The 25,164-nt window shown below is 42.9% G+C and overlaps 1 protein-coding gene across 1 annotated transcript in view; it reads right to left on the bottom strand.

Annotated features, from left to right (window-relative positions):
* LOC132886241 (serine/threonine-protein kinase pim-1-like) overlaps positions 1–24,753 on the bottom strand; it is a 46,981-nt gene extending 22,228 nt beyond the window's left edge. The window contains exons 1-8 of the mRNA XM_060920801.1: positions 24,514–24,753; positions 24,277–24,334; positions 22,592–22,689; positions 19,261–19,311; positions 18,065–18,286; positions 17,442–17,598; positions 17,164–17,340; positions 16,921–17,027 (exon numbers count right to left, since the gene is read on the bottom strand). Of these exons, the coding sequence (XP_060776784.1) occupies positions 16,921–17,027; positions 17,164–17,340; positions 17,442–17,598; positions 18,065–18,286; positions 19,261–19,311; positions 22,592–22,689; positions 24,277–24,334; positions 24,514–24,753 (1,110 nt within the window). The remainder of the gene's footprint in view (positions 1–16,920; positions 17,028–17,163; positions 17,341–17,441; positions 17,599–18,064; positions 18,287–19,260; positions 19,312–22,591; positions 22,690–24,276; positions 24,335–24,513) is intronic.
* Between the last annotated feature and the right edge of the window lie 411 nt (positions 24,754–25,164).

The following is a 25,164-nucleotide window of genomic DNA, read 5'->3' as shown; positions in this document are numbered from 1 at the left end:
TGGGCGACCTCCGTGAGTTGGGTCGGGGAGAGGTGGTCTCCACAGGGGACCGGAGAGGTACGTGATGCCAAATTCCCTTTTTGAACCTCCGGCCCCAGCTCCGCCTTCTCCGGAACTACCGACACCAACGCCACGGGGACCTCCTCGTTCCAGAGTTTGAGCAGATTGAGGTGGTAAATCTGTAGCGCCCCACCCCTGTCTGTTCGCCTCACCTCATAGTCGACGTCCCCGACTCGCCGTGTGACCTCAAAGGGTCCTTGCCACTTGGCGATTAATTTGGAGCTCGACGTGGGCAAGAGTACGAGTACTTTATCTCCCGGTGTGAACTCTCTAAGGCGCGTACCCTTGTTGTACAGGCGGGCTTGCCGTTCCTGGGCCTGCCGCAAATTCTCCTGAGTTAGGTGGGTGAGCGTGTGGAGTTTTGCGCGCAGGTCCATAACGTACTGAATTTCATTCTTACTTTGTGAAGGTCCCTCCTCCCAATTTTCCCGCAGCACGTCCAGGATGCCGCGTGGCTTACGCCCATATAATAATTCGAACGGGGAGAACCCCGTGGAGGCTTGAGGGACCTCTCGCACTGAGAACAGCAAGGGTTCGAGCCACTTATCCCAATTACGTGCGTCCTCACTTACGAATTTCTTAATGATATTTTTGAGGGTGCGGTTGAACCGTTCTACTAAACCGTCCGTTTGTGGGTGATACACACTGGTGCGGATCGGCTTAATCACCAATAACCCATACAGTTCGCGTAGTGTTCGTGACATAAACGTAGTGCCTTGATCAGTCAGAATCTCTTTCGGGATTCCAACTCGGGAGATGACGCGGAAGAGTGCCTCTGCAATACTGCGTGCTGAGATATTGCGCAGAGGCACTGCTTCCGGGTACCGCGTTGCATAGTCCACTAGAACTAATATAAAGCGGTACCCTCGTGCTGACCGATCTAATGGCCCGACGAGATCCATCCCAATTCTTTCAAACGGGGTCTCGATTAACGGTAGAGGGCGCAATGGCGCTTTTGGAATGGCCGCTGGATTTACTAACTGGCATTCGCGGCATGCCGTACACCACCTACGGACATCGCCGCGAATCCCCGGCCAATAGAATCGGGCCATTATTCGGGCTAGTGTTTTATCCTGCCCTAAGTGTCCAGCCATGGGATTAAAGTGAGCCGCCTGGAATACCAATTCCCGGCGGCTCTTTGGAATCAAAAGCTGCGTGACTCGCTCTTTAGTTTGAGTGTCCTGCGTCACTCGGTATAACCTATCCTTCATAATCGCGAAGTAGGGGAAGGACGGGGTGGCGTTCGGCGGGAGCGTTTGACCATCGATTACTCTCACTTGGTCAAACGCATGCCGCAGAGTCTCGTCTCGCGACTGCTCTAATGGGAAATCCGCGAGGGATTCCCCAATAGAGAGAGGAGGAGCCGGCGGCTCCTCACTCTGACGCGGAGATGACGTAGACGGCTCTGCGACAGCTGCTCCCGCCAAAACGACACCGGGACCTCCCCCTGTCAACTGGCAGGACCCACTCTCTACTAGGCGCGTCATTAAACCCCGAAATCCCGGCCAATCAGTCCCCAAAATTAACGAGTGGGTAAGGCGAGGATTAACCGCCGCCTTCACTATAAATTTTTCCCCTCTGAAAATAATATGGACCGACACCAAAGGGTAGCTGTGAACATCCCCGTGCACACACAAAACCTTCACCCCTTGTGCTCCCCCCAATGCCTCGTTTTGAACCAGGCTTTGGCGAATTGAGGTCTGATTACAACCAGAATCCACCAATGCCTGATATGTAGCCCCTTGGATACTCACCAGTATGCGATACGCTCCGGCCCGATCGAGGGCGGCCTCTGGCGCGTCGGGGATCCGAACCACCGCGCCCACTTCCATTGCTGTGCACTGCTGTTGAAGGTGGTCCGGTTCCCCGCAGCGCCAGCAAACCGGCCCGGGCTTCCCCTCTGCACCGGTGCTCTGGGGCTCACTCACCTGAGGTGGGGGAGAGACAGACACAGAAGGGAGAAACGGGAGGGCACCGCGGGTGCGGCGGGCCGGCAGGGGTGGTGCCGGCCCCCGCCTCCGCGGTGGGGGAATGGGGCGAGGACGGGACACAGAAGGAGGGGAGAGAGAGAGAGAAAGGGAAGAGGAGAGAAGAGATGTCGACATCTGCTGTCCTGCCGCCGAGACAGCCGCCAGATGATCCTCCGCCAGCTCGACTGCCTGATCCAGCGACGCCGGGCGGTGGCACTGGACCCACTCTGCGGCTCCTGCTGGTAAGCGGGCGATGAACTGTTCCAGTACCACCTGATCGACGATTCCCTCGGCGTCGCGATCTTCGGCCCTCAGCCACCGCCAGCAGGCGTCCCGGAGCTGCTGGCCGAACGCGAACGGGCTGCCGACTTCCTCCATCCGCAGCGCGCGGAAGCGCTGGCGCTGCTGCTCCGGCGTGCGCCCCACGCGCTGAAGGACAGCCCGGCGAAGGTCGGCGTAGGCCAGCCGGCGATCGGCGGGGAGCTGTAGTGCAGCCAGCTGCGCCTCTCCCGTCAGGAGGGGGAGGAGGCGCGCCGCGCGCTGCTCCATCGGCCACCCCGAGGCTTCAGCGACCTGCTCGAATAACGTGAAGAAAGCCTCGGGGTCATCCTGCGGGCCCATCTTAGTTAGGGTGAGGGGAGACGGGCCCGCGGCCGGAGCACTGGTGGGCCCCGCCGACGCGAGGAGACGCCGGAACGCCTTGCGATCTTCTTGCTGGGCCAGCACCAGGGCATCGAAGCGCCGCTCTTGTTCCTTTCGGAGTGTGACGAGCGCCTGGTGCTGGCTTTGCTGAGCCGTGGCGAGGGCGTGGACCAGGTCGGTGAACGGGGAGGATTCCATGGGGCTGCTGGGTTGGTGCTCCATTTCCCGGGTTTCGGCACCACTGTAGCTTTCCCTAGGTGTGGGTGGAGCACAGAGGACGGCAGGACAGAGATCAGGTTCAACAAATCGTTTTATTGTTTCCACTTTTCAGGGAACACAATCTGCTTAACACAGACACACGCGCACACACACACATCAGGTGTCTGGTTCGGGAGAGATCTCCTCTGCTCTCGCTCTCCCTCCCTAAATAGGGCGCGGTCCCTGGGAAGACACACAAACACGTTAATTGCTCTCAGGTGAAGTGAATCTGCCACTTACCTTCCCTGACTCCGCCCTCCTGTCACAGACCGGTGCTTGACCACGCCCCCGCTGCCACACCAATATTTGTCAGCTGCCTCTGAAACACAGACATACAACATTGACAAAAAACAGGGAGCAAACATAGCATCACAATCACTAAGCCCAGGACCGGTATGGTGGATAGAATTAGAGTCTTCCATCTTCTAAACCAACACGATCAGCTGTCTTCAACTCCTCCATGTTCATCTGCTCATAATTGTTCAGCAACCTTGCACATCTTGTTCAGTGCCTCAGTGATGTTACCGAGTTAACCCTTGCCCTTCTTGACGTGTATTGGTGCTCAGAGGGCGGGCACGCCCTATCAGCCCTCGTCCCACCTCACCGGGACTTGGAGGAAACTCGAAACCCTAAGACTTATCTATCGGCTAGACACTGAAATACTCTTCCCTATTGAGGGTGCGTGTGTGATTGATGTGATACTCGCACTGTTCCATGTAGTGATGCCTTTCTTCCTCACGAGCTTTAGTCAGCATCTGGTCACTTAGGCCTTCATTTCCTCCTGCTCAGCCAGTTCAGGAACCCTCCTGCAGTGGCTAGCATGGATCCACGTCACTCTGCCTGTGACCTTCACTGCCGTTGGGGTCGTGAGCAGGACCTGGAATGGGCTATTCCACCGTGGCTTGTTCCACTTGGTTCATCAGAAGTCCTTCACCATGATCCAATCCCCTGATTGTAGATCCCTCAGCGGGTTTGGGAAGTGCTTCTTTTACCTGTTTGTGGATAAATTTCAAAGCAGAGGACAACGTTGCACAGTAATTCAACATTGCATCATCACACAGTCTGCTGTTCAGCAGTGTTCCTTGGGCTGGCCCTATCCCTATGTTGGGTACTCGTCCAAACGGAATTCCGAATGGGCTTAACCCATGTTTAGGCCTAGTTTGCATCCTCATTTGTGTGAGTACTACAGGGAGGACCTTTTGTCCATCCTAGCCCTGTTTCTGCACAAGCTTTGCTTACTTTATTTTTAAAGGACCCATTTTCCCTCTCTACTGCTCCTGCACTGGCAGGATGGTAGGCACAATGTTGTTTCAGGTCTATCCCTAGGAATGCTCCTATTTTCTTTAGGGCTGCATTAACAAATGGTGTTCCACTGTCACTTGAGATTTTGCTAGGTATACCCCACCTAGGAATTACAGTGGGGCAAAAAAGTATTTAGTCAGTCACCGATTCTGCAAGTTCTCCCACTTAAAAAGATGAGAGGCCTGCAATTTTCATCATAGGTATACCTCAACTACAAGAGACAAAATGAGGGAAAAAAAATCCAGAAAATCACATTGTCTGATTTTTAAAGAATTTATTTGCAAATTATGGTGGAAAATAAGTATTTGGTCAATAACAAAAGTTCATCTCAATACTTTGTTATATACCCTTTGTTGGCAATGACAGAGGTCAAATGTTTTCTGTAAGTCTTCACAAGGTTTTCACACACTGTTGCTGGTATTTTGGCCCATTCCTCCATGCAGATCTCCTCTAGAGCAGTGATGTTTTGGGGCTGTCGCTGGGCAACACGGACTTTCAACTCCCTCCAAAGATTTTCTATGGGGTTGAGCTCTGGAGACTGGCGAGGCCACTCCAGGACCTTGAAATGCTTCTTACGAAGCCACTCCTTCGTTGCCTGGGCGGTGTGTTTGGGATCATTGTCATGCTGAAAGACCCAGCCATGTTTCATCTTCAATGCCCTTGCTGATGGAAGGAGGTTTTCACTCAAAATCTCACGATACATGGCCCCATTCATTCTTTCCTTTACACGGATCAGTCGTCCTGGTCCCTTTGCAGAAAAACAACCCCAAAGCATGATGTTTCCACCCCCATGCTTCACAGTAGGTATGGTGTTCTTTGGATGCAACTCAACATTCTTTCTCCTCCAAACACGACAAGTTGAGTTTTTACCAAAAAGTTCTATTTTGGTTTCATCTGACCATATGACATTCTCCCAATCCTCTTCTGGATCATCCAAATGCTCTCTAGCAAACTTCAGACGGGCCTGGACATGTACTGGCTTAAGCAGGGGGCACTGCAGGATTTGAGTCCCTGATGGCATAGTGTGTTACTGATGGTAGCCTTTGTTACTTTGGTCCCAGCTCTCTGCAGGTAATTCACTAGGTCCCCCCATGTGGTTCTGGGATTTTTGCTCACCGTTCTTGTGATCATTTTGACCCCACGGGGTGAGATCTTGCATGGAGCCCCAGATCGAGGGAGATTATCAGTGGTCTTGTATGTCTTCCATTTTCTAATAATTGCTCCCACAGTTGATTTCTTCACACCAAGCTGCTTACCTATTGCAGATTCAGTCTTCCCAGCCTGGTGCAGGTCTACAATTTTGTTTCTGGTATCCTTTGACAGCTCTTTGGCCTTGGCCATAGTGGAGTTTGGAGTGTGACTGTTTGAGGTTGTGGACAGGTGTCTTTTATACTGATAACGAGTTCAAACAGGTGCCATTAATACAGGTGACGAGTGGAGGACAGAGGAGCCCAGGGGCGTGTTTAGCCTATTTTTGGGGGTGCTCAAGCACCCCCAAAAACGAGCTCAGCACCCCCTAGCTCAGCACCCTCAAAAACACTGCTTTTGGACGTAATTTTCAGAAATAAGTGCCCTTGCGCACTGCGCAATGAATGTGTGCGCGGGCGTGTGTGTTCTTGAATTCACCTGTTAGGTGATAGTTCTATGACCAGTAAAATAACTTCTCCTCCTTGCGTCCCCTCTGATTGGGTTGCCTGTCCGCGCGAGCGCTTGCTACGACATGGTGTTTTTTTTAACTGGATTCCACGCCGATGAGGAACTCGAAGTAGCACCTGAGTATTACTGGCGTAGCGAGATGTGAAGGTACGGACTGGAGTTACAATTGTTAAACACAACACAATAATATGCATAATGCAATATCAATGTTCCCTGGTCTATGAACAGAATGATAAAAATGACATTTATCATCCATATCGAGATACTTTTGTGCAGAGCTGTACAAGTGCTATGGTGCTAGACCACCGTGTGTTAGTCAATTTTATTTAATGTAACATAGCGTTTACTAATGTAAACTAATGTAAAATCGTAATAATACACACTATTATTACGCAATACACAATAACACATTAATTAACAATTACCACTGTTCAAAATGAATAGCTCCAACATTACAAATGCAGTAGTAGGTCTTGTTTAGTTAAAAATATAACGTAAATATTTGTGTCAGTGGTTGTAAATGTGTAGATTTCATAGTTTATTGGGTCAGCTTCTGTTAAAACATTGCATAAGTCTAGTCTTGTCTAGTCTAGTCTTCTTGTCTAGTTAAGTCTAGTCTAAATGCGGAATAAACGTGGAAACACTGTCGTTCAAGCCAGGTGCCTCTGTTAGCTCTGGGGGCTAAGCACCCCCAAAGATCAGATGCTAGAATCACCCCTGGAGGAGCCTCTTAAAGAAGTTACAGGTCTGTAAGAGCCAGAAATCTTGCTTGTTTGGAGGTGACTAAATACTTATTTTACCAAGGAATTTATCAATTAATTCATTAAAAATCCTACAATGTGATTTCCTGGATTCTTTCCCCCCATTCTGTCTCTCATAGTTGAAGTGTACCTATGATGAAAATTACAGGCCTCTCTCATTTTTTATCTCTCAGGAGTGCTTTGACTACTGCCTCTGAGTCTTGTTTAGCTGTGGGGAATACTTCAACCCATTTTGAAAACGTCAGCTATTACCAGGCAAAAAATTTTCCCTTCACTAGGTATCAGTTCAGTGAAGTCCATTTGGAGGTGATCAAATGGTTTGTCTGTATTGGGTGTGCTGCTTGAGTTAGTTTGATACCTTGATCTGCATTATGTTGTGCACATATCAAGCATTGCTTGCAAAATTTCGCAGCATAATTTGAAAACCCATTTGTGAACCATCTCTTTGTTACTTCTGCTACCATCCCCCCTTTTGACACATGGGTGAGCCCATGTGCCAATTTTTCATAGAAAGGGAACATGTATTTTGGTAGACAGAGACAGCCCGAGGGACAAACCCAGACCAAGTTTGCAAAGATACAGCCTGCCTGTTTCCAGACTCGTCTCTCATCCTGAGTGGCAGTGCTCTGAAGGTCCGCTAGCTGTAAACAAGGGGTAGAAACCTGAGGAAAGGCAAGGTTAGAGGGTGAACTGGAAGCTGAGGCTGCACACTTAGCTGCCGCGTCCGCCCTGGCATTCCCTTGAGACACAAGATCAGTATTGTTAGTATGGGCAGCACACTTACACACAGCAATGGCTGTAGGGAGTAGAATAGCATCCAACAACTCAGAGACCAGTTTATGATGTGCAATGGGAGATCCTGTGCTAGTGAGAAAATTTCTGTGTTTCCAAATGGTGCCAAAATCATGCACAACACCAAACATGTACCTACTGTCCGTAAAAATATTGACAGATTGCCCTGCCGCCAATTTGCATGCCTCAATGAGGGCACAGAGCTCTGTGGCCTGCGCCGACAGGTTCGAGGGCAGATACGACGCCTTGAGGACCTCATGATCCGAGACTACGGCAAAACCTACTTTGTTCTTTCCTGTCTCTGAGTCTCTGGAGGCTGAACCATCCACATAGAGGACCATGTCTGGATTTTCCAAAGGGTCACTCTTTAAGTCTGCCCTGGGGGAACAAAAATCATTCGTGAGAGCAACACAGTCATGTGGCTCTCCATCGTCCTCTGTAGGGAGAAGAGAGGCAGGATTCAGAACAGTACAACGTTTCACAATGATGTTAGGCATATCAAGTATGACAGTGTTATACTTCAATCATCTCTGTGCTGACAAATGTGACGTCTTTTTCTCCAACAGAAGCAGGGAGACAGCATGTGGGACCAAAAGGGTGAGGTTAGAATACCCCACAATATTTTTGGAAGCAGTTACCGCCTTTTCAGCTGCAGCAACTGCACACAGGCAAACAGGAAGTCCAGCCGCCACTGGATCCAGCCTGCTGGAGAAGTAGGCTTTAGGTCTCAATCTATCCCCGTGTTTCTGCAAAAGAACAGCGGTCATAAAACCCTTCTTTTCATCTACACTTTGAACAAAATGGTTTATTGGGGTCACGCAGTCCCAGAGTGGGTGTGGTCTGCAGAGCGCTCTTTAGGGACATCAGGCGCGTGCGGGACAGCCACAGCATTGACTGCTTGCAGATCTTGGACAAACCTCCACTCATCGGGCTGGGACGGTTTTCTTGCCTTCTTAACTGGAAAAAATAGGAGTGCGCACTGGAGAGTCTTAGCAAGGGACAATTACATCTGCCTTCAGCAACAAATCAAAGACTGGTCTTATAACTGTGATTGCTTCTGGTTTGAGTGGGTACTGGGTCTGTCTAGGCTTGAAATCTGATTTTGGGGTGATCACCACTGGTTCAGCATTCTTTATTAGGCCCACATCATGTTTACCCTTCGCCCCAACGGAATTTGGAACTCCTGCCAATTTGGGGTGCACCTCTGCTGGAGTTATGCCTGTGGAAACAGAGACAAACAGGCCACTATGGCCGGGGTCCCCAGGACCCTGGTCATCAGTGGCTAATATTACCCTACGCTTAACATAGCATGACTTTGTTTGTAGACCCCAAGCTTTTGGCAAAACAACACACTAGGGTCCTCTGTTTGGGACCACTCATTGCCATTGGCTGCGCACTTCTTGACCCACTTCCCCACGTCTTTCCAGTGGGCGGCTCGCGGTTTTGCTAATGAGACATGGGGTATAGAATTAACAATGTCAAATAGATCATGTTGGCAGCAGTCGACCTCAGAGTCCTCTGACACGAGGCCGCATATGTTTGAGAACACTGCGATGAACATTGATGCAGCTGTTTGGACAAAGCGTAAAATGGACCTGCACAGCGCAATAATGTTTAGACCAATATGTAGTTTTGAGGTTCAATCTTTCACGTGTGTGGGGGTCTGCAAACCAAGTCTTTTCAAACTCTACATCTTGCCCTTGGTGAACATGTGCTGTACAATGCAAATCTTCCTCTTTCATATAATCTGTGTCAACTGATGACGTGTTCAAGTGTGCGAGCTGTACAAGGTGTTTGGTAATTTGTGCGAGTTGATCTGAGCAGAGCCGCCAGACATACACATACAGAGGGCTTCCAGACCCATACTGCACACTGCACGTTTCACTTACTTCAATAGTTAGTCCATCTGGAGTGGACGTGAGATTTACTCCTAATTTACACATTAAATCACGTGCTAACAAATTTACTGGACATGTATGTGAGATGAGAAATGAGTGGGACGTAACTATTCCTCCCTCGCTTTCACACGGGAGGTTGACTGAGAAAGTTTCAGTTACAGGTCATCCTGAGATGCCCATCGTCTGAATAGAATGAACTGAGTGGTGGGTCTACTGGAAGTACCCCATGTTGTATCACTGAGTGTCCTGCTCCAGAGTCTACTAAAAAGGTTAACACATGCCCACACACAGTGAGGGGCATACAAGGGAGTTTGGAGAAGGGAGTAGTTGTGTATTTTAACAAACTTAATGCAACTTCAGGTGTATCTATCTGGACTGGTGTATTGGACATTTCTGTGTAGTCTTGCTGTTGCATGCAGGTGCTGCTACTAATGTGTTTAACATTATGTGAATGCTCCTGTGTATGTGTATCATCAGGTGTGTGTGTGTGTGTTACTTCCCCTGTTCTCTGTGCGGGGCCCGTTCCCGGAGTCCGCCCGTCAGTCTGCTTTGCTGTACTCCTCACAGGGCCTCTGGCTGCTACTGTGGAGACAATCTCGAGCAATGTGTCCCTTCTGATTGCAGTTGTAGCAGGTTGCGCCTTTTATCCAGGAAGAGTCACTCCAGGTTGTCCTGTCTTGGCCCCTACCTCGACCTCTTCCTCTAGGTCCAGGCTGAGCAGTCTGGAGAAGAGTGAGAGTGGCGCTGTGTAGGTCTTGGTCTCTTTGTGTTGACTTTGTCTTCTCCTTTCCTTTCATCAGACTTTCTGCATGCACAGCATACTGCTCGATCTTGGTGAGGCTCAGGAGTGCCCTCCACTGCAGCCAGGGTCACGGGCCTGGTCAGGCCACTGTGTTTTTTTTCTCATGTGCGGCGGTGAGACGGGCGAGAAACACTGACACCATTTCACCATCTTCTTGCTTACACATACTGATCTTAGTCATGTCTATGTTCAAGGGAAAAGCACTGTCCAGACAAGCACAGAGAGCAGTGATGGTATCTCTATACTCACCATTGCCAGCTGCACTCCAGTCTGGTGTAGTCGCTCGCTGGTCAGCTTCCGGCCACTCTTTGGAAGCCTTGTTCCAATCTGTACCCATCTTGGTCATGATTAGGCAGCGAAGTTCATGGGTGGTCGGTCGGAATTCTCTGCAAAACATCAACAGTTCGTTACCAAATCTCTTTCCTCCTACCTCTCTCACGTTGGGAAGAGAAGCCATGCTTTCCTTCATGTCAGCTGTCATCCAGGGTCTGTGGACTAAAAGTACGCCGTCAGCTCCAGCCACTTCCATCATTGGAAGATGAAGGACTTCAGACTTTAGGTTACGACCTTGTGGACCCACTGGTGAGCACGTGGTCAGGTCCAGGAGGGTGTCTTTTCCATCGCCATATGCAAGACCGGATCTCGTGTGTGATGGAGAAGCACTGAGAGGCACTGATGCTGGAGGCGGCTGGTAGGCTGGGAGAGATTCCAGAGGCTCAGGGTTTTTTTTGCTTTTTTTTTCTTTGTCTTGACTTCTCCCCCTTTCTGTGGGTGAAGCGCTTGTGGGAGTGATGCTCCGCCTTGCTGAGGAGGCAGCGTGTGTCGGGGTGGTGGGGCAGACTCCAGGCCAGGGTCCATCTGAAATTTCAAACACTGAGAAGAGGGTGAGAGCCCTGCCTGTCATTTTCTGTCTTTTGTACTCTCTCTTAAGTGTTTCTTCTTTCCATGCAGAAAACGCCCTCCAGTCCCCTAAGAACTTAACATTATCTGCAGACTCTTCTCTTCCCTTCCATTTCAACTTTTCTTCTAACTGTTCTATCTGCCTGGGACTAAAACTGCCCTTCTCAGGGAATCCTAAGTCTAAATGGTCTATAAGCATTACATTTTGATGCATCAGATTCACAGCTAGGAGATCAGAATATCTACAGTGGTGCTTGAAAGTTTGTGAACCCTTTAGAATTTTCTATATTTCTGCATAAATATGACCTAAAACATCATCAGATTTTCACACAAGGCCTAAAAGTAGATACAGAGAACCCAGTTAAACAAATGAGACAAAAATATTATACTTGGTCATTTATTTATTGAGGAAAATGATCCAATATTACATATCTGTGAGTGGCAAAAGTATGTGAACCTTTGCTTTCAATATCTGGTGTGACCCCCTTGTACAGCAATAATTGCAACTACACATTTCTGGTAACTGTTGATCAGTCCTGCACACCGGCTTGGAGGAATTTTAGCCCATTCCTCCGTATAGAACAGCTTCAACTCTGGGATGTTGGTGGGTTTCCTCACATGAACTGCTCGCTTCAGGTCCTTCCACAACATTTCCATTGGATTAAGGTCAGGACTTTGACTTGGCCATTCCAGAACATTACCTTTATTCTTCTTTAACCATTTTTGGTAGAACGACTTGTGTGCTTAGGGTCATTGTCTTGCTGCATGACCCACCTTTTCTTGAGATTCAGTTCATGGACAGATGTCCTGACATTTTCCTTTAGAATTTGCTGGTATAATTCAGAATTCATTGTTCCATCAATGATGGTAAGCTGCCCTGGCCCAGATGCAGCAAAACAGGCCCAAACCATGATACTACCACCACCATGTTTCACAGATGGGATAAGGTTCTTATGCTGGAATGCAGTGTTTTCCTTTCTCCAAACATAACACTCCTCATTTAAACCAAAAAGTTCTAGTTTGGTCTCATCCATCCACAAAACATTTTTCCAATAGCCTTCTGGCTTGTCCATGTGATCTTTAGCAAACCAGATGAGCAGCAATGTTCTTTTTGGAGAGCACTGGATTTCTCCTTGCAACCCTGCCATGCACACCATTGTTGTTCAGTGTTCTCCTGATGGTGGACTCATGAACATTAACATTAGCCAATGTGAGAGAGGCCTTCAGTTGCTTAGAAGTTACCGTGTGGTCCTTTGTGACCTTGCCAACTATTACACGCCTTGCTCTTGGAGTGATCTTTGTTGGTCAACCACTCCTGGGGAGGGTAACAATGGTTTTGAATTTCCTCCATTTGTACACAATCTGTCTGATTGTGGATTGGTGGAGTCCAAACTCTTTAGAGATGGTTTTGTAACCTTTTCCAGACTGATGAGCATCAGTAATGCTTTTTCTGAGGTCCTCAGAAATCTCTTTTGTTCGTGCCATGATACACTTCCCCAAACATGTGTTGTGAAGATCAGACTTTGATAGATCTCTGTTCTTTAAATAAAACAAGGATGCCCACTCACACCTGATTGTCATCCCATTGATTGAAAACACCTGACTCGAATTTCACCTTCAAATTAACTCCTAATCCTAGAGGTTCACATACTTTTGCCACTCACAGATATGTAATATTGGATCATTTTTCTCAATAAATAAATGAACAAGTATAATATTTTTATCTCATTTGTTTAACTGGGTTCTCTTTATCTACTTTTAGGACTTGTGTGAAAATCTGATAATGTTTTAGGTCATATTTATGCAGAGATATAGAAAATTCTAAAGGGTTCACAAACTTTCAAGCGCCACTGTATATTGTAATGTTTCTCTCTTCTTCACATCTGTCAATCAGAACCAGTAATATTTTAAGATCTTTATGTGGCATAATCAGTGTACTTTAGTCCATGTTTAACTAAATATTCACTTCCTCTTCCCAGAACAGGTGAAGTCTGTCCTCTGGAAAACTTTAATCTCTATAACAGGTGAAGTGCAGTGTGTTGATCACACAATCATGTCTTTCTTCCAAAACTGGGTTTACATAAACATATCCACGTAATCATTGCAGCAAATGTGTTCAAAACTGAATTACAATTATACAATGCAAAATTAACCTAAAATATAATCATACAAGTTACGATTCCATATAAGTTGTATAGACTCAGTGCTGTGTACTACAGCATTGAGAGTTTGTTAGGTGAAGAGGTTCACTGTTTGTTTTTAAATTAAGAATCCAAAAAATCGTGTCCATGTTCACAAGACACACACATACACACAGCCAAGACAAGAAGAGCTATGTCAAGTTTGATGACCTCAGAGCCAGAGACCAAGTTCCAGAGGGACATTCAGGACTGCAACCTTCTCTGCTTCATCAAGACTTGGCTGAACCCAGTGGTAATGGACCACACAGTAGAGACGGTGGGGTTTTCGGTTTACCATATGGACAGAACAATGGAGTCAGGGAAGACAAAAGGAGGTGGTATGTGTCTGATGCTGAATAACAGCTGGTGTGCTAGTATTTTGAAGTTTTTTTTTTTTAATTTTGTCTGAAAAATACAAGTTTTTCAACATGAGAAGATAAACTTCATATCTTCATGCCGACATGTAATTTTTTTTTATTATATAAACACGTTCAAAAAATGTACCCAAATTAATCAAAATTCATCAAAATCCTCACGAGTGGCATATAGAGATTTATGTCACAGTTTTGGATCTCGATGTCCTGTAGCTCGTATGAAAAATACAAGTGGCATATTTCCCAGTAAAACACTCATGTCTATGTATATCCATTGGTTTACTGCCATACATGGATATAATGTCCCACTTCATTTTGTAATTGTAAAATTTAGAATATAAAGTATAAAATACTTTATTCATTTCTTCAACCTATTCTAAAAGATAATAGGTTTACAAAAATTTAAAGCTAAAATGTTTTTCATTCCATAATTTTTATTCAAGTTTATCTCAGCAACTGATCACAACTAATTAATTATACAGTATGACCAGTGATTGTTGTTGAAATATCCACTAGTCATTTTTACAATATTTTAACAACTTTGTAGCTTCAAACGGACAATAGGAGAAAATAGATTTAGAAATGAATGGAGATCCAGTTAATATGGCTTACAAACATTGTTATGCCACACCGAATCTACACCAAATGCTTTATTTTCACTGTAAAAAATATATTAACAAGTGAAAATATCTTGAAAATTGTTGAAACAATCTAGCATGTCCTATTAGAAGAATACAAGACACCAGTTCTGAGATTATTAAACCTAGTTCTAGACTGCAACCAATTTATGCTAAGATGTCTCATCTCATTATCTCTAGCCGTTTTATCCTGTTCTACAGGATCGCAGGCAAGCCGGAGCCTATCCCAGCTGACTACGGGCGAAAGGCGGTGTACACCCTGGACAAGTCGCCAGGTCATCACAGGGCTGACACATAGACACAGACAACCATTCACACTCACACCTACGGTCAATTTAGAGTCACCAGTTAACCTAACCTGCATGTCTTTGGACTGTGGGGGAAACCGGAGCACCTGGAGGAAACCCACGCAGACACAGGGAGAACATGCAAACTCCGCACAGAAAGGCCCTCGTTGGCCACGGGGCTCAAACCCGGACCTTCTTGCTGTGAGGCGACAGCGCTAACCACTACACCACCGTGCCGCCCGCTAAGATGTCTCCTCAAGTAAAAATATCTGTCCATGCAGCAAGATTATTTGACTTGTATTTTCTCCTCAAATTCAGTTTTCAATTTTTTGCAGTGTGCATGGATGTTTCATGGAAATTTAACTGAGGTGAATACACCCATATTTATGGTGGAGCAGGCTACCTTAACACCAGAGGTGGAAAAACTGGATTGACAAAGTAAAAGTCCTGCTTAGGTTTTCCTTCTGCCTGTGCTCTCAACACAGGTGATTTCACCAATTAGCTCATCAACCTGGCTTAGGGGATGTGGTAATTAGGATCAGCTGGTTCATTGAATTGGCTGGAGCAAAAATGTGGCAGGGTTTTTACTTTCTGCACCCGGGTTTTTCCACCTCTGCTTAACACACACTAGATATTACACCTGCATGGCCTCCAATCCTGTCACTGGATGTGATGCCCCATGATCCTATGTTTTGTTAATTAAAGGTAAAGCATTACTCTGGACTTCAGAAACTTTTATGAGGGTTTCTCTCAATAAATCAGACATCAGATATTTAAATCAAAATGCAAAAACAAGACTGATTCTTCACTGCAATAAGTACAGTATGAGATCATTTTAATTAACATTCATTCTAGATGACTCAAGTTTCCAAAATGAATAAAATAAAAAACCTTATTTATATAGCACATTATAAAGCATTTCATATAAATTTGAGCTCAAATTACTGTACAGTGTGAAGTAAAAAAACAAAACAAAAAAAAAATCCCAGAAACAGAACAAAAACGCGGTATATCCAAAAACTAATGCAGCAAATACAAAACATAAAAATATACAATAAAAATTCAAGGCAACAACAAATAAAATATACAAGAATTAATAAAAATAGAATTTCAGTGAAAGTAAGGAAACTAATAAAATAATAAAAGCTAATTAAATAAAGTGAAAATGTGTTTTAGTGCGAAAAATAAAAGGTTGCTTCAATGCAAGTTTTATATTTGTAACAGGGAGAAGGCTTACATTAAATGATTTGGAACAAGGGTTATTTATGTGTTAATAGATGTATGAAGGTGATTACAAGATTTAGAAATTAGTGATAATATTTTCAAATTAATTCCAAAGGAAACAGAAAGCCAGTTGGCTAATCTAAAACTGATCTAATATGATCTTATTTTCTGCTACATGTTTCTTGCTGCTGCAGATTTTAGTTACAGGAAGGTTCAGGTTACAGGAGGTCCTGGATCAGTTTCTTGACATCTTGTAATTGTGCTAAAATTCTTTGATGACAAAATGCAGTTTTAGTAACGTGATAATGTGTGGTTTAAAATTTCAATCAGAATCCAGACTTACCTCAAGATTTTTAAATGTGACCTTTTTTTTCTGTAAAGCCAGATTGCCAAGTATGTTAGCTACCTTTTTTCCTCTTTGCTTGCTACCAGTCCATCTCTTTTTTCCCCCTTTATGAAGTTTTTAGGCAGACAGACCTTATCAAAAGGTTTGACATCTGGCACTACAGATGTGTATGTCTATGTATAGATTCAATGAAAACTGAATCTATTCTTCTTAGTAGTCTGACCCATTGGTAACATATACTGTCCAAAGAAAAATAAAAGTGAGTAAATACACAGAACACCAATTTAAAAGAGTCCCACAAACAAGTTCTCAAGTCATTTGAAATATTTTGATAATACTAAAGCTGTACAATACTAAATAATGTTTAATACTAAAGCTTGTTTGAGCTATGTTGGGAATAGACGAGAAAATCCTGGACCCTCATACATTTCCGGATTGCATCAAAATCAAATGTTCCTTGGCTCATGGCTCAGTATGTGAATATTGTTAATAAGAGTCCCGGGATGCACTCAGTCTTGAACACAGTAATTCTGAAGTCCCAGTCTACCGTATCCACATGACATTTTCCAATGATGTCTAGGCTACAGGATCTGTGAAATAAACAAACAAAGGCATTTAAATTAAATATTAAAATAGAACATTGTAGAATGTCATGTCTCATTATATTTCATGTTCATTTCATGGTTCTTTCATGTAAATATAACAAAACATAAGCCTTTATTTTTAAAGAACTCAGTTGTGATCTGGTACAATTCATGTGATCTAAACAACAGGATTATATACTATCTTGGTTAATTTTAATTAGGCTTGATCTGTTTTGCCTGGCTAACCTGGTCTTGAAGGACGTCTGTGAACCACTCGTGTTCGCTGATCTGTGTGAGGCTTGGCCGTTTGGTAGGGTCCTGTTCCAAGCACCACTTTATCAGATGGTGACAGGCTGTGTGGACAGTGATGTGATCAGAGACTTAAATTTAGTCACTACTTTTTAACTTCTGTTTTCAACTTCAGTGTCATTTCTCTCAGATTTACAGCTTTTTATAATATCTCAATGTGGTGCTTCTGCATTTTCTCACCTTGAGACAAGCTAGGCTTGAAATGGAGGCTCCCATCAACAATTTCCTCTTCATTTTGGAAGGGCATTTCTCCACATACAAGACTAAAGAGGAGTATGCCAAGACCCCAGACTGTCGCAGAGTCGGCATAATACGCATCCTGTTGAATCCATTCTGGAGGCCAGAATTGTGGAGTTCCTGAGTAAAACAGCAATCACATCATCAGCAAAATAGATATACTAGATATCCAATCCATTCAATTCTATGCCATATTTGTTTCTCCTTGATGTGCAATTAACCTGCATATTCCTCGTAGGGTGTGTCCTGCCACAAATCGCCGCAGCCAAAGTCAATTAGTTTGACATCCATGGTGTCGGTGTTGAAAAGAAGGTTTTCTGCCTTGATGTCGCGATGGAAAACTCTGCGACTGTAGCAGTGACGGGCAGCCTCAACCACCTGCAGCATGAAATCAAAGAATACCATCAAGCTCACTCAAACCCCTCAAAGAAGAAAGAAACTATCTGCCTGGATAAAAAAACATGGTGAATTTAATTCTATCTAATTATTTACATCAGTGACACCATATCTATGTACTATACGATAGCAAGAACAACCAGTGATAAGACTGGACCCTCACAGCCGCAGCACATTGTCACAGCCATACCATACTTCAGTAGACCTTCATTAAAACAATTCACTCACACACATATCTAAATTACACTGTTGTGGGTTGTTATGGTTAATATCACTATTTCTGTACGATTATTATCTGCATTTGTGTGTCAGTTTGTATTTTCCATCTGTATGGGACCTTGTTAGTTTGTGAAGCATCTGATAACCCTAGCAATCTCTCTATAACTAATTCTCTGGTTCTCTAAAGAGGTAGCGTTAGTGGGCCAAAAAAAAAAAAAAGATGAATCACCTGCAGCATGATGATTTTACCCAGTGGTTCATCCAGTATGCCTTTGTGACTCATGCACAAATTATAAACGTCCATGCAGTGGATGGGTCTTTCCAGCACCAACAGGAGGTAGTTGGGCATGTCAAACCAATCCAGAAGTTGCAGAACGTTCTTGCAGTGAGGTGGCTTTGATACAATTTGCATTAACGCCACCTCTGTATGGAGCTTGCAGGACTCGCCAGGCTAAAATTAGAATAAACATAGTTAGCATGGGTTTACAGGTATACAACTAAAATCTTTAAAGAAATGAAACTCTTAAGAATAAAATGAAATGTAAACTATGATGATGGGAGATGGGAGGATATAGTGATGCTGACTCCAGAATCACACTCCTTTTTTGATGTTCGTTATGAATGTTAGGTTGTAAATCTGAATCAGAAAAATCATAGCTGCAGTCTGTGAAACTTAGATGCTGCTTTGACCTAAGACTGATGTGTCTATGGCGTACCCTCTTGTTTTTTTTAGAGACTTTCCAGGTTGTCACAACTGAGTGGAATTGATATTAGAGCTTCAAAAAAGGTTTTGCAAATTTGCACTTTGTGCAACATCTGGATGTAATAATCACTGACATGGAACAAGCAAGAAAACAAGGAATTATTTTTTAGAGGAATAACTTTGTTGTTTTGCTTCTGTTCTTTGTTGTTTCGCTTCTGTTCTGCAGTTCTTTACTAATGTGCATAATATGTGGCAGGTCATGTCCCATTCAGTAAGACATGTCTCTTACCTTTAGCTTACATTATATTACTTGATCAATTTTTAATGACTATGTTGCTGCTTCTGTTTGTGATTTTATGCAATCTAGTTAACGGTCATGTATATTAGCATTTACATCCCTTGACATTAACAGAAATGTATAATATCTGTAAAAAGGCAAATTTTGTAAAAAAAAAAAAAATCAGTCAAACCTAAAAGCTGGTTAATGCTTTTATGAGCAATCCTCACCGTGCTATTGGGGTGGGGTTGCTGACTTATGGAAGTAGTTAGCTACAGCAGCTAATTTAGCATCTAGGATTGTTATGCTGAAACATGGCTACAAGATTTGTTGACAGTAGCAGGCACATGTAAATGAACACATTCTGGAAACATAGTTTTGGTCTATCTAGTAATTGTAAACTGGAATTTGTTGCTCCTATCACAGAAGTAAAATAAGTACTTACAATGGTGATGTACACGTCTGAGGGATCCTTGGGAACATATTTAATTGCAACCTAAAAACAAAACATAATTATTATAAACAACAACCCTTCACATTAGGAGTTGACAAATAGTGTTGGAAAACTTTCAGTGTAGTCAGGCTTGTCCAGTTTAATTCACAGCATAAACAAATTTGAAGAAGCAAATAGGAAGGCAGCCTTAAATGACAACTTTTCTTTTGTAAAGTGGTAGAACTAGCAGTGTTTCTCAAACTTTTTCAGACCAAGGACCACTTTATCCATTAAAAAAATAATAATAAAAATTGCAGACCACCTAACCCCCTAAAGATCCTGAACAAAGAACAATCAGCTTACTTCAACAGTATATCACAAATTATACACAAATGAAATTACAGTTTTACAAATAGTATAGTTAATTCACTCATTAATGGGAACAATAAATTCTCTTAATGGGAACAATTGTGCTGCTTATTCTGATACATCAGTGAAGCAATGTCTGGCTCCAAACTGGACAGTTTTAATCTCATATTGGGGCCACATTGATCCGATTGCGCTGCTTTGTTTTCTCAAACAAAGAATCATCATGTCTTTGCACTTTGTCCTTGTTCTTGTCAGATGTTTCTTGTGCTTTTCCTTTGACTGACCCAGTCTTCAGCCACCAATCCATTACCTTTTTGACAATTTGATGCTAAGCCTAATTTGGTTACTTGTAGTTTCTCTGCATTCCACATTCCCTCCACGTTCAGAGATGACATTGATATGAAAGTGTAATCTAAACTGACATAGCTATAAGCAGTGTCACAAAACTGTTGGCTTGCTTCATGTCAGACAAATTCAAATAATAGGCTACTATTTGAATTTACATAAGACTTTATTCAATATAGAAAACAACTCATCTGTGCGACTCAAAACTTTGCTTTTGGAATCACATAGGTGATTTGAGAAACGCTGATAAAACATGATATTTTACGACATCAACTCGCGGACCACCGGTGGTCGCTCTGAGAAACAGTGAACTACAGTGAAGGAAGCATTAATTGGAGTACAAGCTTTGCTCATTATGTTATCTAATTAAACCAGATTGTACAACTAAACATATTTATATATTTTGCAGTTTACTATTTATAGGTTCAGAAATGGCTTGCCCTATACCTTATGACAGTTGGTAGTGTAATGTAGCTAACTAGCTAATCAATTTGATTTTTGCAGAATAACTGAATAATAATATCAGTAAATTTTGCAGGAATATTGTAACTGCATTTACAAAGATGTAATCTGTACCAGCATTTCCATATTTCCATGAGAATGATTGTCCTTATTGAGTCTGATATTGTTGCTATTCTTCCAGTTACTTCTATTTCAATTTGTTAGTTGAATTCCATGTTTCTGGAGGATTTTAGTTTTGGAAAGTATACCTATGTAGCCCAGGGTTATTTTATAACCCCTGGTGCTTACACTGGGTACTGCCTTATGTATTGTTTATGTTAGCTGCAGACGTACATGGTATAGCTATAGTCCCTTAGCTACACACATACACAGCACTGCTAGTTATTTTCCACTGACCGTTAAGTATTGTTACTTTGTTTTATTTACATGGTTTGTGTGAGAGCACTAAGTGGGCAGACCTAACTCTATAGCTGGTGGAATAAATAATTATCATCGGTCAAGTTTATGGTCAGTTTCACTGTCCTCCTATCAGAGCACACAGTGGGTGGGATCTGGTGGGGAGAGAGGTGTAACGCACGCACACACACGGCAGACTGGGAGAGGATTCACGTGAAGAGAATGGGATCTGCACGAGAGAGACAGAATCAGACCTAGCTACTTTTAACCAGTTGCTCATAGCCTAGCTACCCTTCACTACACTGGGGTTCAGCTCGCGCCTGCTAACAAGCTAGTTGCTAGCCATCCATCTTGCTGTGGTAATTGTACTATAGTATAGTTTAGTATTAGTATTGTTTATTCGCCTTACGTAGGAGTTGTCTGATAGCGCCTCGAGCTACCGGGACGCTCGAGGTTCCTCAGACAGCCGACGTGGGACATATGTTGCCTGATAGCACCTCGAGCTACCAGGCGGCTCGAGGTTCCTCAGGTTAGCCATCGAGGGAGCATCATCAAGGGGGAGCGTGCTATGACTGACCGACTTGACTGACTGACTGACCGTGTGAGTTGAAATGTTGCTGAGCGAGACATCGGAGTGACTGTCACGCGAACTGTGAGTAAGATACCTGCTTTGGCGAGGATCGTCAACGATTTTGCCAGGAGTTTTAAACAGGCCTGCAACGGGGGCTTTTCTTTTCTTTTCCTTGTGTTATGCCGGCTTTTCTGTGATCACATTTATGTGTAGTTTGAGTGACTTCACTGCAGTATTTTAAGCATTCTGGTTAATGGTACTGAGTGTTGTATTGTGTGCGCTGTATCCATCCTGTTGGGTTCATATCAGTCGCAAAGAGTTAGACACTGGGAGTTTATCCATATTTGAATCACTAGTTTCTGACACTGGAAAATATTTGTTTACACTGTCTGAATCTTCACACGGGAGTCTTTTCTATACGGATCAAACATATAGCTGTTCAATCCATTTGTATTATAGTCTTTCATCTTTAATTTAATTTCATATTTAATCATTTGATATACATTTAAAGCATCTAAGAGCAGGATAACTTTATTATATACTGTTCAGCCTTTTATTATTGAGTCAGCATCTTTTTGCCTTTTTATATATTTAAATAGGCGATTTTACTATATTGCCATAGGGCTATTGTTTTACAACCTTTAGTAAGGCCACCTTTTAATACACATTTCACACACTTGTACTGATATTCTCACTGTTAATAAGAGTTCTTTGGCTCAGGTCTTGTAGAGTATGCAGGCAAGGGGTATTGTTACACTGTGTCTTGTTATAATACACTTTATTATACTCTCTCTTTTTTTATACTGCCTCTGTGTCCACTCACTGGTTAGCATAGCAAGTTTATGTTGTCGTATCAAGTGTATTGTATGGGTGGTTAAGTCTCATAGTTTACTTAAAAGGCTTAACAGGTGAGAACCTAACCCACAGACCCAGGTTACACTTATTACACCCCTCTGAGGGAAAAGAGGGCTACACCTACAAAAAATGTTAGCCCTGCAAGCTTGGTATAGATTCAAGTCATGGACATAAATTTATATCATACCCTTTCTTGAAGCAAGTGCACATGCACAAATAAGGACAATGATGATGAAAATGAAGCACATGATAATGAAGATTGATCATATCGCACACAATACAGTAACGTCAATAACGCTTTTTGTGTTGATAAGTCAAATTTGCAGTATATGTATTGCCATTTACCTGTTGTCCATCCTTCTTACGAACACCTTCATAAACTGATCCATAGCCTCCACGCCCCAGCAGGTTTCCCAAGGTGTACAGGGCAAGAAATCTCTGTGCTAAAGGTAAGTAAGTAAGTAAATAAATAAATAAATAAATAAATAAATAGCATCATGTTCAATGTCCTCTTTTGTGGTAAGACCAGTAATAAATTATTATTTCATTGCAGATATGTTTTTACAAGTGATAGAACAGTACAATAACTATAATTATGTCATGATGGCCTTATTACACCTTATTATTCTGTCCTTGGATATAGAAAGCTAGGTGTTACTTATAGGAAAAGTTTGGAGGAAACAGTTTTCATATCTACCATAGATAGACACCAGAACACTCCAGAATTTGATCATGAAAAGCTAAAGTAGGTTTAGAATGACACTTCCTGTTCTGGGGGCAAATCAATCCACGTCTTCTCAAAAGAGACCAGTTCAGCTGCCTAAAGTCATTTCTGTAAAACTTCAGCACGATTTCTTTTCAGAGAAATGGGTTTGTATGTTAAAAGTAGACTGTCTTTCAGATTTTTCAAGTGTAGGTCATAAAAAGAATTTTCCCTGACACCCAATTATTTTTGTTTAGTGGACTGAAAGCTACTGAATTCGGATCACAGACTTCCAATTTTATTAGTTTTTTTTTTTTTTAAATAGAACAATTAATGAATTTAGAGTCACGTGGCCCTAAATTCTCCACTATTTTTTCCTGCTTCACCATGGCCCAATTCAAAATACTGCGTCATGCATCAAGTGATGGGCTTTCCCTGTTCGCGCAAGGCATTGTGGGATACAAATTTGAAACAGGAGAGAAAAATGGCGGATGTAAGTGTGCGAATGAAACATGAAAGACCGACTACAGTAACGGAAAGCAAGAAGAAAAGATGTTATGATGCGAAGGAAAGGAAACGCAGGACCAAACTAATAAATATTGGCAGTCAGCAAGCACCTCGGTGTGATCAGCTGTTTGTTTAATGACAGAATGGTGTAACTGTCAGTGCACGGTCAAGGTAAACCTGAAGATGACAGAAATGCAACACTGTGGAAGCCAGCTGCCATAAAACCAAGAAGAAGAAGAAGAAGAAGCAAGTAAACCTGCACATGTGCACACGGACTTCCTCTGTCTGCTTGACTGCACGAAGTGAGCGATTTCATGCACGTTATTTGCTTGGGAATCCCCTCAAATTAAATAACTTCCCAGCTACAGAATGGTCAGTTTTTGTTTTTCTTGTTTGTTTGTTTTTTTAGATATTACAGAAATAAACATATATCACAATGACCAAATTTCAGAGGGAACTAAATTTGACTGATTTTATTAAATCAAAAGGCCGTCTAGCGTTTAGGAGCCTTTGCATTCAATGTTTTTCTTTCTGCTTCATCATATCAGAATGGACCACACCATTAACTTCCCGATGTTTCCATCTTTTATATTAATTTTTTTTTCAACAGCCACTTTCTATTATTGACACTAACTGGGCTGCTATAGTGAGTATTTCAGCATCATCTTGTCAAGTCACCAAAATAAGCCCTGAAAAATGTTAGCTACTTTGAGAGTGGTGTTGTGGACTCAGCCAGTATGTCAGAAATGCCAGCTTTACTGATTTTGGTAGATGAATTTGAATTTTTGAATATTGTTGTAAATAATGGATTATAACATACCTTCTGGTTCAGTGAGGAATTCTAGACAAGATAGATGGAAAGTGGGCATCTCTTGGACCTGAAAGTTAAATATTATATCATATCCTTATAACTGTGAAGATTATTGTGGTTTATTATATTATCAACAAAACATGACAAATCTTGGATGTATTCTGTATGCTGAGAAATTTTGTGTCCAAAAAATCCAAAATCAACTTTACAAAGAATTTTTCTACATTATTTAAAATAGTTTATCACCTCGCAGTCTACATCCCACTCTTCAGGCTGGAGATCCAGAATATTCCCATAGGTGGTGGGATTTTGAGACATCAGCATGTCATCTGACTCTGGGTCCACGTCACACATCTCATCCGGCAGCTCCATGGCAGTAAGATGGTGAGTGGAGATTTCCACTGCCAGGGTACCCTGTGACTGACCGTCCACATCCCACACCTCCTGCTGCTCTGGGGTAATATAATCTCCAAGAAGATGTTTCATCTTCAAAGCAAGAAGTTTCAAACAAGTTAATAATGGATATTTTTGTATGAACGACAAATACTAAAAATGTGGATTGTCAAATAAAAATCTTGAGACAACAACAAAAGTATGAACTACTTTAAAAATTGAAAGGTTTGTAGACATTGATGGAGAACATTTTGTAGCATTGAGCAAACTTTAAGATTAAACTCTTGGCTTTTTTTTAAATACTTTTTTAGATAATCACCTTGAGTTGGTGCTGGTGTTGAATGTTTACAAGCAAGTTGGGTTCTTTGGTCTTCCTTCGAAAAAGTTTTTCAGACAGCTGGAAAGATAGACAGGGAAAGTAAATTGTTGTTGGAGACAGTTATTTGTGTTTAAAAAGCCTGAAATCTTTTCACAAATATTGACCATCTTATTTACCCAGATAAG

Source organism: Neoarius graeffei, chromosome 5 (assembly GCF_027579695.1).
Source record: "Neoarius graeffei isolate fNeoGra1 chromosome 5, fNeoGra1.pri, whole genome shotgun sequence".
Lineage (NCBI taxonomy): Eukaryota > Metazoa > Chordata > Actinopteri > Siluriformes > Ariidae > Neoarius > Neoarius graeffei.
This window is presented reverse-complemented; position numbering and strand designations above follow the sequence as displayed.